Below are 17789 nucleotides of genomic sequence, written 5' to 3'. Positions count from 1 at the left end.
ACAGGATTTTGCTGAGCTGTTCTTAGTCTAACATGTATCTCCCCTACCACATTCTTAGAGCACTGCGTATCTCTTACAGTACTTAATCCAAATTCAATTTTACAGTCTGTTTGGAGAGCTCTATCGTGCCTCTGAAATGGGGAGTGCCTGTTTTTTGCTTATCGTTTAAGTCTCTAGCGTCTATCATAGTTCCTCATTCATGATAGATGCACAGTAATTCTTTGTCTAATAATTCCACAGATGAGTCTTTGAATCAATCATTAGTCCTGGTTTAAGTAAACTACTAAAAATTCCTAAAGATAGAAATTATTATCTCTATATTACTATAATTATAGATAAATACCTTACCCACTTAGTGAGCATTCATTTAGAGGATGTGTCCTATGTTCATGAAATGCCTATATGAAGAAGTAAGCGGCATCCCTCCTGATGTTCACAGCCAAATGTGGAATGTAGGCATTTAAAAAGGAATTACGGTAGAGTAAGGATGAACAGGAAGTGAAACAACCAACATTTCTTGAGCACTGATTGTATGCTGGGAATTGTACTAGAAACTTTTTCATATAATACTTCATTTGGTTATCACAGTGTTGCAAGTTTAAGGTATTAATCTCTATTTTTAGAGCTCAAGAACACTGTTCTAGAAGAAGGCTGGTGAAGTGCGGTAGAAATGCAAATAGACATGATTTTTTTTTTCCTGTAGATTTCAGTGTCAACTTTTGTCCCCATCTCCTGGCTTTGGGCATGGGTACATTTTCCCCAAATTGGAGGTTACTTGGAGAAGAGACTAGAGCTATGAAAAGTCTGTGATGAGAATAGGCTGTCATTCCTTACATTTCATTCATTGTTATTATTATTATTATTATTATTATTTTCAATATAAAGTCTCTAAAGATCATGAAGGAATCAAAATTCCAAAGTTTGCCTAATTAAAACAACAACAGGGTATTGATAATTTTGGGGACAAAAACCATATAAAATATTAATATATGAAAAAAGTAAACAGGTGGTTTCTTTAAGAAATTATTGTCATTTCCCATGTGTTACTGGCTAGATCAGCTCTTTGTAAACTGTAATGTACATTAGAATCACTTAAGGATGTTGTTAGGATATAGATTCTGATTCAATGGGTCTCACTTATGGTGAGAGAATCTACATTTCTCACAAGAATTCCTGTGAGGCCCCATTTTGCAAAAAAAAAAAAAAAAAAGGCTGGGGGAGACTGTAGAAAAAGAACTACGTATGGGTCTATCATTTAATTCTTAAACATTCTTACAAATTATATATTTATTCCCTCTTTGCATGAGGGAAGGAAAATGAGATTTATACAGAGAAAATTCACAAGCCATTCAAAGTAATGTTAGTTTGATGGAAGAATATTAAGCCAAGAAACCAGAACAGATGGCTACTGTAGAGTTAGAATTAATGGTCTACACAGGTGTAAACTTTATTAAAAATGTAATGAGAACTTTTACAGAAATAAAATTAAATGAAAAAGTTACTGTAACCAATTTTTAAAAAACATTTTCAGTTAAAAATATAATAAATGAATTTAAAAATAGAGTAGTCACTACTGAAATGTAAATGCTTTAGGAAAGCAACATGGAGGACATATCCAGGGGATTTAGTATGTGAATGGCAGTCACTGCAGAATTAGGGAGTGGGAGTGAGAAAAAGATAAATTAATAATAAAGAAATAACCAAAGAAAACATTCCTAAACTGAAGAAAGAGTATGGCTTTGAATGGAAAGGACTCTGAGTACCAGACAGGATTATTTTAAGACAACTTCTTAGATATTATCTGGCAAAATTTCAAGGATGCAGAAAAAAATTTTACAAGCTCCTAATCTAAGACAGAAAAGATAAAGTTACTTGCCAAGGAAGAGAGAAGCATTGAATGGCTCATGTGCGACACAGGGACCTAGAAGAGAAAAGGACAATAATTACTGATTATTCAAGGCAATATCTAAAAAACCTAAACCCAGCAAAGATCTTACTCATTTTTTTTTGATAAAAGAAAGACATTTTCAGATATATAAAGACTCAGAGTTATGTCATCCATATCCTCTATCTGAGGAAATGTATTCAAGAAGGCACTCTCTGAAATCAAATGAGAATTAAATTAGAACAAAGATCTAAAGATAGGGGAAGAGGAGCAAGAGAAATAATAGAAACAATAATGAACAATTATACGTGTAGTATTTGTAGTTAAATCTAGTCGAACACTGTTACTGAGATTTATGGGATACCTCTAATTCTATGCAGTTAAAGGAATCTAGTAGGCACTTGCAGTTTGCTTCCTAAATATCTCCTTGTGCAAGTTCAAAATTTCATTAATACATTTTGCACCTTCTGAAGTCTTGCTAATTGTCCCGCTAATACGTAATGCAGGTCATTCTTTATCCAGCTTGCAATATCAATTTCCTCCCCACTCTTCCAGCCTATGTGATAATAACAATTATTTTAGAGGCCGGTCTCTTCAGTGACCTTAGAACTCCCCACAGTCTCTCCCATTACCCAGTCCCAAAGACATTGCTACATGTTTAAAGTTTATAGTACTGCTTGCCATAGTATCTTTCAGATTTTATAATTTTATGGAGCCAAAGTTGTCAATCTATTTTTTTGACTTTGGGGATTTTACCTCTCTTGGAATGATCTTTCTCAACCCATGGTTATAAGAAAGTTTTCTTTATTTACTAACAATATTTTTAAAAAGTTTTCTTACATTTTTCTTCACTGTGCAATTGAGTTTATGTGCATGTATCATGTGAGAGAGGGGCTTAACTCTTAGTATAGAAATTGTCTCAAACCCTTAATCGAACATTCCACACTTTCTTTACTCGTTTTAAATGTTGCAAGACAAATTAAATGTAAAAATTGCAAAGGAAGAAGCAAAATTGACTTTATACACTGACAACATGATTGTGTGCATAGAAAACTAAGCTACCTACAAAAATGACCTAGAAATAAATGAATTTAGAAAGGCTGTAGGACACAATACCCAATACACAAAAATCAATTGTCTTTTTATATAATAGCAACAAGCAATTGTAATTTAAAACTACAAAAACAATTCAATTTATAATAGCCTCAAATGCATGTCACTTTATCTGTTGACCTTGTAGAAATCTCTTGTGTACACAATTTGTGCACAAAAGTATTTTATGTATAGGGTTATGTATAAAGGTGTTCATTAAAGCATTATTTCTAATAGGAAAAAATAACCCTGAAAATACCTTGTATGTGTTTGTAACTAATCTAGTTAAATAAATTAAGGCATATATACATGATGGAATATTAAGTAGCAGTTTAAAAGTGAAAAATTTTATATGTAATGACAAAAAAAAACTGTGAGACAAATTAAGGTTAAAAAACAGGTCATAGAACATATGTAATACATTTAGTGTGAAATTTTTATGTATATATGCAGAGAGACACACTATCTGAAATCATAGATAACAAACTGTTTACAGTGTTTAGATTCTGAGAATTAGAGGATAAGGAAGGCTGAAATGGTATCTTAAAGTTTTTCTCTATTTTTCTGTATGGTTTAAAATTTTATATTAAGCACTGGGTATTCATGTATTACTTATAAATAAACAGTAAATAAATAGGAAAAAATGTTCTGAGACAATTTTATTTTGGAAACAAAATTAAACATATAAATTAAGTGGTCACGAAGATATAATGAATACAAAAAACTTGGTCTGCCACTGTGAAAAATTAGAAAACTGAACAAAATATGTGGAAAATTATTTTTAGACAGTTTGATGCAACAATGTATGATTATGATCTCTTGGCAAAAGGAAACAAATGAGGTTATCTAGACAATTACTGCAGCTTTATGACTGGCAGTAATTTCTGAGCAAAATTCAAACTCAACAGCATAGCATTCATATTGTCCAGCATCTATTCCTAAATTAATAGTAAGACAAAAATGTAGCAAACTGTGACCTATAACTAGGAGGAAAAAAAAATCAATTAATACAAACAGCCCAGAAATAAAAAGATGATAGAATTAGCCTACAATGAGTTTTAAATAGCTTTCAAAACTTGCTTAAGGACTTAAAGGAAAATATAAGCATAATGAGTTAAATGGAAATAAAAAGAAGCAGATGAAACTTTTAGAGATACAAAACAAATAATCTGAAACAAAAAATTCAGATGGACTTAATATCAGATTAAAATCCTGCAAATAAAACATCAATGAACTTGAAGACCTTCCAAATACATATTGTTGGGTAGAGTGGTCTATAGAAGTTGATTAGATCAAATTGGTTGATACGTGTTGTCTTCTATATTATTATTATATTTTATGTCTCCTATATTATTATCGATTTCATGTACAGTTGTCCTTTCAATTATTCAGAGAGGCATGTTGAAATATCCACCTGTTATTGTGAATTTGTTCTTTCTCCTTTTAATTTTGTCAGGTTTTGTTTCATGTATTTTGAAGCACTATTATTAGGTGCATACTCATTTAGGATTATTATAATAAATTTACCTCTTTATCATTACAAATGTCTTTATGCATGATCATTTTCCTATGTTTAGTGTACTTTAAATATCAAAATTATTTTAAGTTCTAAAAGTATTTGAATAAAAGTTTTGAGATGCCATTCTTTGTGTGTGTATACACATACATGCACGTATATACATACATGTATATTTAAAAATACTGAAATAATCTGAAACTTAACAAAAGTTGCAATACAGTACAGAGGTTTTTTGTTTTTGTTTTTGTTTTTTTCACAAATCATATGAGGATAGGGTTCAACCTGATAGCCCATTGCAACCCCCCCCAATTCTTTACACTTAAGGACAGTATATAACCACAACTACCATCAAAATCAAGAAGTTAACATTGATTCATTTCTGCCATCTAATCTCCAGACTGCATTCAAGCTTTGCCAATTGTTTCATTAACGTTCTTTATAGCAAAAGGATCGTATGTATCTTATCTCTTTAGTTGTCTTTAATATGGAACATTTTCTCAGTCTTTCTTTAATTTTCATAACCTTCTTTTGAAGATCACAGATCAATTATTTTGTAAAATTTCACTCGATTTGGGTTTGTCTGATTTTTTTCTTCTTAATTCAGGTTATTTATCTTTGGCAGAAATACCACAGAAGTGACTTTGTAATCTTTTTAATGCATCCTACCAGATACTGCATAATTTTAATTTGTCCCATTACTGATGGTATTTATTTGGATCATTGACTAAGATAATTTCAGCTAGACTTCTCTACTGTAATGTTCTCCTTTTTTCCCTTTGTAATTAGTAGGTATTTTTAAAAAAGCAGGTCATTTGAAACTGTGTATGTATTCTGTTCCTCATCCGTTTTTCAATTTGTTTATTATGCATACCATTATGGACTCATAGGTTCCTATTCCGTGGGTTAACATTACTTCTATTACTTATGTTCATGCTAGCATTGTCCTAGATTTGTTCAGTGGGAGCCACTAGAAGCTTTTCTTTGTGTCCTGATCATCATAATACTTTCTTGTTTTCTGACACACACACAAAATGTTCCAGGCTCATCTTTTTCTTTTCCCACCCTAGCTCTGGAGTCATCCATTTCTTCAAGGAACGCTTGCTTCTTTCAGTGGATGCCCATGCCATTGGGTGATGCTGCTCTCAGGCTCTCTCAAGTGGACAGAGCTAGAAAAGATGTGTATATATGCATTTGCATGCAGTCTACATCTGTACTTTATTTATCCATCCATCCATTCATCCATCCATGTATATATGGAAATCCATGAGTTTACATTGACAATTCCATTTCAAATCTACACCGCAGGATTCACTCTAGTTTATCTCCCTTTCCTTTTCTAACACTGCAGAACCTGGCTCTCATTATCCTTAATATATTCACTTATTTGATCAGTCCTTTTGTATGTAACCAAACTTCTGTCACCATAACCATTCTCTCTTTTATGGATTCCCTTTTCATGGAGTGTAGGCTCTATCTCTCCATGGTGAATTATCACTGGTTCACCAACTTGGATACCCTTTCCATCATTCTTGGGTTCTTATTCCCTGTTCTGCTACCCATCCTTGTGGAACCTTTCCTCACCTTTCCTTGACACCCAGAGTTAGACATTCTGTCCACAGGAACACTGTCCTTAGATTGTGACATCCTACCCCAGGCCACCCTTACATGTGGATGCCCATCTTAGCCTACACAGGCTTAGCTGAGCCACTGTGACTGCCCATCTCCCAACCCTCCCAACCCTCTTGCACAGATTCCTGGTTTCCTTGCCCACTGCCAATTTCCTTAGGACTTAGTTGTTCAGTAAATGAAGAGAAGGTAGAAAGAAGATATAGAAAAGTAAATAATCAAACATTTTGCAAATACATTATAAATCTTCATGTTAATTCCTACTTTATGATCTAATATATATGTATTTATAACTCATTGTTCATTGAGCTGTGAAATAATAATAATAATGAGGACTATTAATGAAAACAAAACATGGGTTCTAGATTCCAAAATGTAGTTCTATTTTTCAACTAGTTATTGACCTCTTATTAGGCACATGGGTGATAATTAAAACGCAAAGTATAGATTAAACATAATTTCTGCCTTTAAGAAGCTTGACATCCTTGAGCCCTACTAGTGAAGTGATAAGCAAAAACATTTTACACATCAGTATACTTTATAATAGCACATTAATATATTTTATAATATAGGGCAGCCAATATTGGAATTTTATTCCTAGTATCTAAAGTAGTTAAAAGTCATATGATAATGAGAAGCAAAGATGATTGGCTTTTTAATCTAGTTTTTATTCAATAGCTAGTACACATAGGTCAGACTAAACAGTATGTTGATGTGTAAAATGTGTATTTTTTGCACATTACTGGAAAGATCTTTAACTACACATTTTTTCATTTTATATTTATTGTCAATTAATTTCCAGCCACTAATGATACACATGAATATAGTGTTATCCAGGGTTATAGTACTTATTTCTAGTTGATGATGAAGTGACTGCGAACTTCCAGCTTTTTTCGATGTTTTATTACATTCATGATAATACTTTTGGTCTTTCATCATTATTAATTCATTTAGTATTCATTGTGATAATACTGATCATAATAAATTTATTTCAAATTCATGTAGATGTCATATTTTATTCACTGCTATAGGATTTTCATTGTAATTTGGAACTAATTAATATACCATTAAAATAAAGTGTTACCCACATTTTTCATTTTAAACATAAAAAGTCTAGCAGTTCATGACATATTGTATGAGTATTCAGCATCCCAGTGGTAACCCACGTATCTGTAAATTTCATTTTTAAGCAGTTAAAAACAGGGCAATAGAGAAATGTGTATGGGAGTCGAATTATAGCATATAAATTAAAACTTAGCAGTAAGTTAACTACTAGTTATTTTAAAAATATTTCCCATTAATTAAGATGTATAATTCTTTTTTTTTTAAAAAGATTTTATTTATTTATTTGACAGAGAGAGAGATAGCGAGAGGAGGAACACAAGCAGAGGGAGTGGGAGAGGGAGAAGCAGGCTTTCCGTGGAGCAGGGAGCCCGATGCGGGGCTCAATCCCAGGATCCTGGGATCATGACCTGAGCCGAAGGCAGCCGCTTAACCACTGAGCCACCCAAGCTCCCCAAGATGTATAGTTCTTATTATTATATCTGTGCTTATATTTATATACATTGGTGTTCATAGCTCCAAAAAGAGATAATCTTCTTCTTGACTATGTATTACATGTTAACATTATTACCAGGAGAAATTAGAAAACAAAGTCAAAACAGATAATTTGATTGCTTATTCTGCATTTCTAATGACAGTAATAAGTAAAGTGTAGGTTCAAGCTACACATTAGTTTAAAAGAATTAGGTGTATCTGTATATCTTATTTGAATACTTTTTTCTTCCTTTTTTTTTTTTAAAGATTTTACCTAATTTATTTATTTATTTATTTTATAGAGAAGGGAACAGGAGCAGGGGGAGGGGCAGAGGGAGAAGCAGACTCCCCGCTGAGCAGGGAGCCCTATGGAGGCTGAAGGCAGATGCTTAATCTGCTGAGCCACTCAGGCGCCCCTCCCTGTTTTGAAAGGTAGTCATTTGTTGACTGTTGGTGGGGTAGGAAAGACAAGCGTTTTCAGTAATTTAAATAGAGTATATTAAAAACAAAGGAAACAGATCTATAATCATATTAAACGTTAGGTTAAATACTCATCAAAAGCTGTTTTATCTCATTATCATGAATTTTACTTCACATCAGCCTTATTGAATAAAATTATTCTTTCCTTCTTCACACTCTGTCATCTTTGAATTGCCTGATCTACTGGATATTGTGTTACTGTATCTTTTCTGTTTTTGCTATAATGACATTTTATATCTTGCACAATCATATCTTTTTATTCTCTAGGGTAAGATTTTAAGAGAAAAACAAAAGATTCCCTCTAACCCTGCAACTCCTTGAAACATTGACCTTGTCTTCATGACTTCTTCAGAGCATTTGGTACTGCTCAAGCATGGTCTCCCTTCCTGCTACCTTCCCATTAACTTCTATGACACTGCAAAATACTGTCTCTTATAATTGGGCCTTCTTTTTTCTTTCCTTATTTAACGTCCTAAAGTTTTGTGAGTTTTCATTTATATAAATGAAAATTTTCTGTATGTGTTTAAACGCTGAATTATTTCTTACTAGCAATATTATGAGTTCCTATTGCACTACATTCTCACCCATACCTGGTATATCTGAAATTTTTGGTTTTTTACTATAGATGTTGATGTCTTTTCACATCTTAGTCTCAGTTTATTGTTTTAAGGAGATTTGTGCTCTTTTATGACAGAATTTTAGTATTATATTTGAAAATGGCTTACATGCAGTCTTCCTTTTAATTTTTTTCCTTTCTTCTCCTCCTCCCCCCCCCCCCCTTTTACTTTCCTCCCATCTCCTGTTTTTATCCTTCCTTCCTCTCTTCTTCTTTAGGTGCAGTGATGGTTTGGAATCCAGCTTTTGGAGCCAGAGTATCTAGGATCAAATTTCAGCTCTGACATTTATTAAGATGTGACCTTGGACAAATCCCTACACTTCTGTCTCCCTTAATATCTTCCTCTGTCAAATGGAGATAATATTTTAATGTTGTCAGTAGGTATAGTGAGGGAAGCTTCTGAGTGGCAGTCTTCACAGGGATTAAATATGTCTATAAGAGGCATGCCATTCCCCAAGAGAAAGCAGCTTTGGTAAGACAAAGACTGTTAGGAGAAGAATCAGTTACTTCTGGAGCCACTGGGAATGCATGTGGGACAAAATGGATAATATTGCTGATTTTTGGATTTTAAAGTTTAGTGGAAAGACCATCACCAAACAATCATGATGCATGACTGTGTTAAATATTGTGAGGAGCTAAGAGGGTGTACAATGGCAAGCCCTACTGTGGTCTGGGGAGTCAGGGAAGGCTCGGTGGAGTGAAGGACTTCAAGCTGTTCTCTCTACCATTTGGAGTACAATCATTTGAACCAAGAATATGGTTTATACATGTCTCTGTTATAATTTTGTATGCGTAGGACAAACAGAGTGATAATCGAACTTTCTTTTCTTTTCCTAATTGTCTAGAGTGTCCTCTTAACCTTACTGATTTGTGTGAGTTTTCTCCACTACTCTTCACATCTGGATCACTGACTGATGTATAATTTTTGTTTTTCTTTTTGCTTTTGTGAGTCCTTTAGAGTCAGGCTTTCAGGTAACTCTCTTTCCTGCTTATCTAGGACTAAAATCCTTCCACTTGTTTCTCCAGCTTTTTGCCACTGACAGCTTAACTGCTCATCCTATTTTCTTTCTCTTAGCCAACTTCATAGTATTGTTTAAGAATTTTATTGTTTGAGGGTTTTTCCCCCTTCTGTTTTTGTTCTAATTATATATATAAATTTAATGAAATCTGCATATTTAATCTAGCATATAATGACAACAAAAAAATAACCTGTCCAAGGAAACACTATTTTGAGGGAATTAAAAAAAAATTAAGAAATAAATTGTTAGCCATTCTTTATTCATTCAGCAAACATAAAGTGCTAATTAGGTGCCAACCAGCATTCTAGGAAAGAAATTACTTTGTACTGCATAGTAGTTGCCTTAAGCAATATCACTTTATCAAACAGGGATGGGGAGGGAGAATTGTAATGACTGGTAAAATTAAAATGGAGATCTGTCTTGACTAGCCCTTTTTTTTGCTGTAAGTCCGTAAAACCTAACAACTGAATTTCTTGTCTTTTTACAAGCCTATGGCCCTGCCCCTGCTTTAACTTAAATGGAGTTTCTGAGAATTCATTTTACTTAGAGGCAGTTCATTTAACTGATGCAAGTATTTTAATCTTGCATGATATGTGTAGTGGCATTCAAATAGTAAATTCAAGTAATTATGTTTTTAAAATAATGAAAAAAATGCATTTTGCTCTATTTCCTTGTAAGAATCACTGGTAAATTAATTAGTTGCAAAATAGGTGATTATAAAAATAAAAAAAAGTAAAGCTGTTGAAAGCACAGGGCCTCTCAGAGAAAGGTTAATTTTAAAAATATAGCTCATGATTTCTGAAATGCTTTATTTAGTATTTTTATTTTATTTAAAATGACATTTGAATTATAATTATCATTTTGGAAGAAATTAAAGGTTAAGTTTTAACAGGTTGATTTGCTTTAGAATTATATTAGCCACTAATGAAATGCTTTAAAAAATTTCTTTTTAGTGTTGTAGATATATTTAGGAAAAAGGAGTATGATGCAGCAGTTAAAATCCAGAGCTGGTTTCGAGGATGTCAAGTTCGGGCACATATCAGGTATATGATTTTGTCATGGAAACATCAGATACACCATAAAAATATACTCCTTAGAAAATGTAATTTATTCATGTAAGGGCTGATTGCAAATAATCTTTTATTTTACCTATAATGTAGTTAATAAATTCTATGACGTCCTTTTTAAAGAAATAACTCTTTTGGTCTTTTCTTACGTATCAAAAAACTATATCAACCATATCTCTAATTTTTAAAAATACACTTGATTAGATTCTTTTCTTCAAATTCCATAGGATGTGACAAATGACTGGACTTTATTAATAGCAATGAATGGTAAGAAAGGAAAAACAAAACAAAATAAAACAAAAAGAAAGCTATTCCAGTCTTCTCCAACGTGTTGATAGATAAGGGCAAATGATACCAGAATGCTGCCATCCTGATCATAAAGAGACTGAAGCTGATCTTCCTATCTTAATTGTTCTTTTTCTTCAGTGCTCAAACTTTACTTCAGTCTCTCGCAATTCTGAAAAGAATTGCCCTGGATAAGGTGGAGGAGGAAAATGCCTATCACATAATAACTCATTCAGATGGTGAACTGGGGATTATACTGTATAGTTCTTCTGTTAGCTCGTGGGAGCCAGACTTGCAGATCCAAGGGGGAAGATGAGGTTTCTCTTCTGGCCCCTATACCAACTAGGAATATGGCAGCAAAGAGAGTATTTTTTTTAATTCAGCAGATTAACATGTCATTAGCTTGGGTAGACTGGGAAATATAAGCATGAAAGAGAAAGTGTTTCTTGACCTCAAGAATTATTTCTAAGTACTTAATGGTGATTCGCATCAATATTGCCTAGCTTATTTTTCAATGTGTTCCTTTGACCTGTTTTATAATCTTAACATTCAAAAATATTTCCAAGAGTTAGTATTGAAGAATATTTGAAATTTAGGGATGTTTAATCATAAGCCCAAAAGGAATACGGAATATTTATTTCTGCCCCTTTTTCTACCTCTAGAAATGGTTAATTCTATTGCAGAATGATAGCTCTGCCCTTTAAAAGTACACAAAAATTTGGCTTTGAATTTGAGTTCTTGAATTGTAGAAAATACAGTCTAAGAAAAAACTTAAGCAATAATCTCGTTCAAGAAAGCTTACTAATAAATATATTTTTTACCCAGGAATTTACATAGAGTAGCAACTATTATTCAAAAATGGTGGAGAAGTTACTCAGGGAGACAAGAGTATCAACTAATTGTAAAGGTAAATATTATAAAATTTATGTATGTTAGCATTTGAATTATACAGTATGCTGTAACTTAACTGCAGTCATATTTACATGCAGCTTGGGAGTTACTGGTGTAAGTATTTACGTAAGAACAAAATTGGGCTTAAATTTTAGAATGAGACTTCTTCTGAGAAGCCTTTTCTGATTTTCCATGGAGAATTGATGACTCATTTCTTTGTACCCAGACTACACCAGACATTTTCTTTTTGTTAAAGTAACTTTCACAGTGTATGCATTTATATGCACTTATTTATCAATGATTTCCTCCAGGTTCTAGATGTTGAACTGTTTCAGGGTAGGCACAGTAGCTTGTTCATTTTTGGACCATCAACATTTAGATTAATCCCTGTTTCATAACATAGTCAATAAACATTAATTGAATTAAAGTGGCCAAAATTAATTCAACAAAATATAAAAATAAGGTGATTTCACTCTTACCATTGTCTGTTATTGGCTGTTGGGATATTTTGAAGATTTGCCTTAAGAAATGTGGTATACCACAACCATCTCTATCCACTGATAGTCTTGTAGAAGTATATGGTATCATGCCAACTTACACTTCAGCTAAAAGTTTTAGGATATTAAGAAGAAAATTTTTTTTGGTACAAAATGAGAAAGTTTCTAATCGGTGGCCTACTTCATTTATTTTTTGGTTTGTTACTATTTTCGACTATAATAGCTTAAGTTTGTTTTTCATTTGTTCCTGATCAGTTGCATCTAAGTGAAATTAAAAGATAGAGAGAGGAAAAGATAAAAATAAGTAGATAAGTAAACGATAAGTATTCACCTTTAGTGAAAAAACTGTAAGGGGCACCTGGGTGGCTCAATTGTTAATCATCTGCCTTCGGCTCAAGTCATGATCCCCGGGTCCTGCGATCCAGCCCCGCATTGGGCTCCCTGCTCGGCGGGAAGCCTGCTTCTCCCTCTCCCACTCCCCCTGCTTGTGTTCCTTTTCTTGCTTTGTCTCTCTCTGTCAAATAAATGAATAAATTCTTAAAAAAAAAAAAAACAAAAACAACTTTAAAACATGTTGATAAGGTACAGAAACTGCTTGGAGGAAGAGCCTACTATTTTAGATTTAGTGAAATTAAGTATTCAAACAATAATTCTGCCATGAACTTTTTGTAACTGTTGGATCTCTCTTATAGCTAGCTTTAAAATCACAGTGATGCTCTCAGAACACAGATGCTTAACCGACTGAACCACCTAGGTGCCCCATGGGGGTGGGGGGATAGTTCAAAACTGTGTGTGTGTGTGTATATATATATCCTCTTTCTCATCAAGCTTTTTAACACTAGGTTTAGCATTCATTGATGGCTTTGGCCAGAATCAATTATTATATTTGTTAAATTTTTTGTCTTTTTTTTATTATTTACATCAGTATGAACTAATGGATTCCTGTTTTATTCAGTGGGTTATAATAAATTACTATCACTAATTGGTTTGGTGCTCAAATTGAGATGGCCAGCAGAAGCTCCTTCAAACCAACTTTTAATGGAATCAGATTACTTAAATGGGATGATCAAAAAAATAAGGTATTTCTTATGGAGTGCTGAGTGATCTCTGGCCCCATTATTCATTCATAGTTGGGGATCTATATCAATGTATAGACAAGACAATAAAGTATATGTATACATATGGCATTCTATGAGCATTACTGACTTAACTTCCATTGCTGTTAATTTCTACACACAAGCCACTAGTCAGAAGGTTATGAATGATTGAGACCTCTTTTTAATTAAATATGCAAGAGTATAAACATTTCAGTGACTATTGTCAATGTATTCAACTTGGGAATCTATATTTATTCTAATGATGTTGAGGTTGCTGAAAAATATTTTTAAAAATTCATATAATGATCCATTCTAGGAAATTTGTTTTGTTACTTTAGTGTCTTAACTGAGTGTGATTAAAAAGAATATCACTCAGCATGATTACTAAGTTATTCTCCAGTTTTGGATCTAATTATCTTTGAGATCTTGGGGGAAAGAAAAAGGAGATTTTCTTCATTTAGCTTGCTTCTGGATAGTTTTTAAGTCTGTTAAGCTGTAAGCTATTTTAGAACACGTCTGTTTTATTAATTTATCTATTTTTGCCATTATGTATATAGGACCTAACAGAAGGATCTCAGATAACATAATTGGACCTCAATAAGTAATTATTGAATGAAATTAAAATTGCTGCCATTTACTGATTGACTAGTATGACTAAAATATTGTAAACATTTTATATGTTTAATGTTTATACCAACTAAAATCTTATACAAGTCCTATGAATATTATCACTGTTTAATAGATGAAGAATTTGTCTCAGAAGCGGTTACTTCCCCAAGGACATACTGTTAGTGATACGTGGAGAAAAGTTCAAACCCAATTTGATGTGATTCCAAAACCCTTATGTACTGAGCTGGTAAACAGTTGAAGTTCTGTTCATTATTGGAGATTTCCCTCCTTTGGGTTATACAGAGGTCCACAAAGCATAAGTAGTGCTAACATACCAGAGATCCCCACCTTTGTGCAGCTTCATTCAGAGGAAGTTCTTTGTCCTAGCCCATGTAATTGATCTCTCAAGGTTCATCCCTTGAGAACTCTGTGGCTGGTGGGCCACATAAAGGGAATGGGAATTTTTGTTAGAGTCACTGTCCCGATATCCCTAGTGCTTTGAGTCCTGTCTGCTCCACAGGTGCCACCAAGTTTATTCCTAGAGTTTTAGCCACCTCCCAGAAGCAATGGGAATGCCAAATGTGGTATTACCTTATTTTAAATAAAAAAGCTAATGCCCAGCTCTTCCCCAGGCATGTGGAATCTTGACTCCTTTATTTCTCTTTCTCTGCCCATAGCTTCCCTCTTATTATCTCTCTCCCATGCCAGCATAATTTCTCAGAGCTCAGGTTTTAGGAAAGCAGAGCATGCTAGGGATGGGCAGTCACACAGAAGCCATCTGAAGCAGGAACACATGAATGGCCTGCTACTTTCTTGGGTTGGGGGGGGTGGGACAGGAATTAATGATATTGTTTAAGTCTACATTAATTATCCTGTCACACACATAGTCTGTAGTAACTGTGTTTAAATCATCATTTCCCAGATTTATTCTGCATAATTTTTTTGGCCTAACAGCTATATGCAATAATAACAATGCCATATAGTACATGATTAAGTTACAAAATGAGTGATATAGGTTAGTGATTTTAAAACTTAGGGATAGAACCCCTCCTTCACTAACATGTTAGCAAAATTTTTAGCCTTATGTGTAAAACAGGTGTAAGAGGTGCAGCTGTTTTGAAAGTTGAAGAAACTCAACTGCTTGGACTCTTTCTCTGTGGCCTCTGTTGTCACCTGAGCCACCACACTATGACTTGAAAGCCAGTGATTTAATTTGCTTGTCTGGGAAAGGGTCACAAAAAACTGATGATATTAATTGACTAAGGGAGAAGAAAACTGGGTCCTTAAGGAAGAAGCATAAGAAAGAGACTTTTTTGGGATGCCTGGGTGGCTCAGTCAGTTGGGCGTCAGCCTTCAGCTCAGGTCATGATCTCTGGGTCCTGGATGGAACCCTGAGTTGGGCTCCCTGCTGAGCAGGGAGCCTGTTTCTCCTTTCCCCCATGCACCGCCCTCCCCCCACTTATGTGCTCTGTCTCCCTCAAATAAATAAATAAAATCTTTAAAAAGAGACTTTTTATTATAAACTCTTCTGTAGCTTTTGAATTTTAAACAATATGAATATATTATCTATTAAGTAAATTAATAAAAAAGGAAAGTCAATTTAAAAGGGACTCTCCCACCAGACACATGGACAGATAGTAAGTGCTTAAATGGGCAGTTAATGTTATCTCCAAAGATCAAAGAAACGAGACTTGAACTGACCTCCAGGGGATCAGTAAATGGTAGACTGGGAAAAGTGAAGGACATTCCATTAGGAACAGCATGAATGAGGTTTTGAAATTGGGAATGAGCATGGTATGATGGGAGACAGGAGGGATGTTGATCTGGATGGTTCAAAGAATTTGGGGACTAGCAGAAGGTTGGTCAGGAGTTGAACGTGACTTTTAAAAAGTAATTTCCTACATTTTTAAAGGAATTTCTTGTTTAAAAACTATATCCATTATTTAATATTTTCTAGCAATCTGTCAAGTAGAAAGTGCAGGTGTTATTTTCATTTTATAGATAGAAAAATGGGGGCTCAGGAAGATTCGTGATTTGCCTAAAGTTCTCAGTTTCTGATCCATATAGATCCACATGCTACTTATTAAAATATTATCTGCATGCCCCTCAGGTACCCCAAACCTGTTCCTCCCTATATATTCTTTTATTCAGATAAATGGTACAACCATTCAACCAGAAGTCCCGTCATCCTAGACTCTCCACTACCTCCTTCTCTCTACCAATTATCTCCTATCAGCCATCAAACACTTTCCATTTCCCATCATAAAAGTCTCTTGACTTCAGTCTAAACATCATCATTTTACTCTCATGCCTATAGCCCTTGCCATAGCATACAGCCTAAAGTTCACACTCTTTCATGTGACGTGTCAGGTTTTTCGTAGTCTCCCTATTGCTTCTTCTCTAACCTCACTTCTTGCTACACCTGTATAAAATATACTTTGGGCACATTAAATCGTTTGCCATTGTCAAAATATGCAATGTCCTACAGGTTTTTTTGCAAAACCCTTTACCTTGCCTCGAATGCCCTCCCTCCTTCATCTGACCTGCCTCCCATTGGTCCAAATCCCTACTTATTGTTCCAGACTTAAATATTAACCTTCTCTGAGCTCCTGAAGCTGAGTGTGGAATGGTGGGAGACTGCAGATATCAGGTATGCCTTCCTAGCTTTGTTCATGTAGGCATTTGTCCCACTGTGATACATTTGTTTATCTACATCTCTTATTTGACTGGGAGCTCCTGAATGGCAATAACTGTTCAATTTACTGTATCTCAAATGTATCACAGCAAATGTCACATAGAAAGCCTGCAGACATTTTTGCTAACTGATTACATGATTCACAGGGATATATATGTTGGAAGACTTTTGCTATGGTCAACACAGCTGGTAATTGTATCAATATGTGTCAAAATTATTCAATACCCACTTCTTCATAAAAGAATGATTCTTTCCCATCTCATTGATTTTGGGCTAAGCCATGTGTTGTGAGCAGATGGGACATATGCCACACTCAAGATGAAGCTTTAAGAAGCTTTCTTCCTCTTTCCTTCTGGCATAAGAATAGCACACCCTAGTCTTGGGCTGCTCCATCCTTGGGGTTAAGATGAAGAGATGTAGAACATAGATAGCTATAGGGAACCCTAGTCTACACATAATGTGAGTGAGAAACTTTTTGTTTTGTAAGCTGCTAAGATAGCTGCATTTTTATCTCCGCAAACCTGATTAATGGTTTTAATGATAACAAAAGCGTGCATGTTTATAAGAAACATTCTGAATGGGGCACTCAGTGAAGCTTACAAAAAGATGTTTTGAGCTTTTTGAGTTTGTGATGATGTTAGGACACCTCCATGTGGTGGTATCTTGTAAGGCGATTTTGCAGTCTCTCTCAGCAGTGCCTGGCATATAATAATTAACACTCCCCAAATGCTTATTAAAGTGAACTACTGAATGGGAGTTTAGATTAAGAGTCAGAGCTGGACACAAAGATTTTAGAACCATCATTGCAAGATGACTGGATTTTCTACCTAATGGGTAAAAAAAACGTGTCTTAAGAGTAGAGCCAGGGCCAAGAA

The 17789-nt window shown here is 34.2% G+C and overlaps 1 protein-coding gene across 17 annotated transcripts in view; it reads left to right on the top strand.

Annotated features, from left to right (window-relative positions):
• SPATA17 (spermatogenesis associated 17) overlaps positions 1 to 17789 on the top strand; it is a 250590-nt gene that overhangs the window by 845 nt on the left and 231956 nt on the right. For 16 of the 17 annotated variants that reach the window (XR_003523443.1, XR_003523438.1, XR_003523436.1 and 13 more), the window contains exons 2-3: positions 10727 to 10816; positions 11951 to 12032. The exons of the other annotated variant lie outside the window; for it this stretch is intronic. Coding sequence is in view for 10 of the 16 variants with exons in the window: in XM_027614219.1 (XP_027470020.1) it covers positions 10727 to 10816; positions 11951 to 12032 (172 nt within the window). In the remaining 6 variants the exon portion in view is untranslated. The remainder of the gene's footprint in view (positions 1 to 10726; positions 10817 to 11950; positions 12033 to 17789) is intronic. 17 annotated transcript variants of the gene reach the window in all.

This window comes from Zalophus californianus, chromosome 10 (assembly GCF_009762305.2).
Source record: "Zalophus californianus isolate mZalCal1 chromosome 10, mZalCal1.pri.v2, whole genome shotgun sequence".
Classification (NCBI taxonomy): Eukaryota; Metazoa; Chordata; class Mammalia; order Carnivora; family Otariidae; genus Zalophus; species Zalophus californianus.
This window is presented reverse-complemented; position numbering and strand designations above follow the sequence as displayed.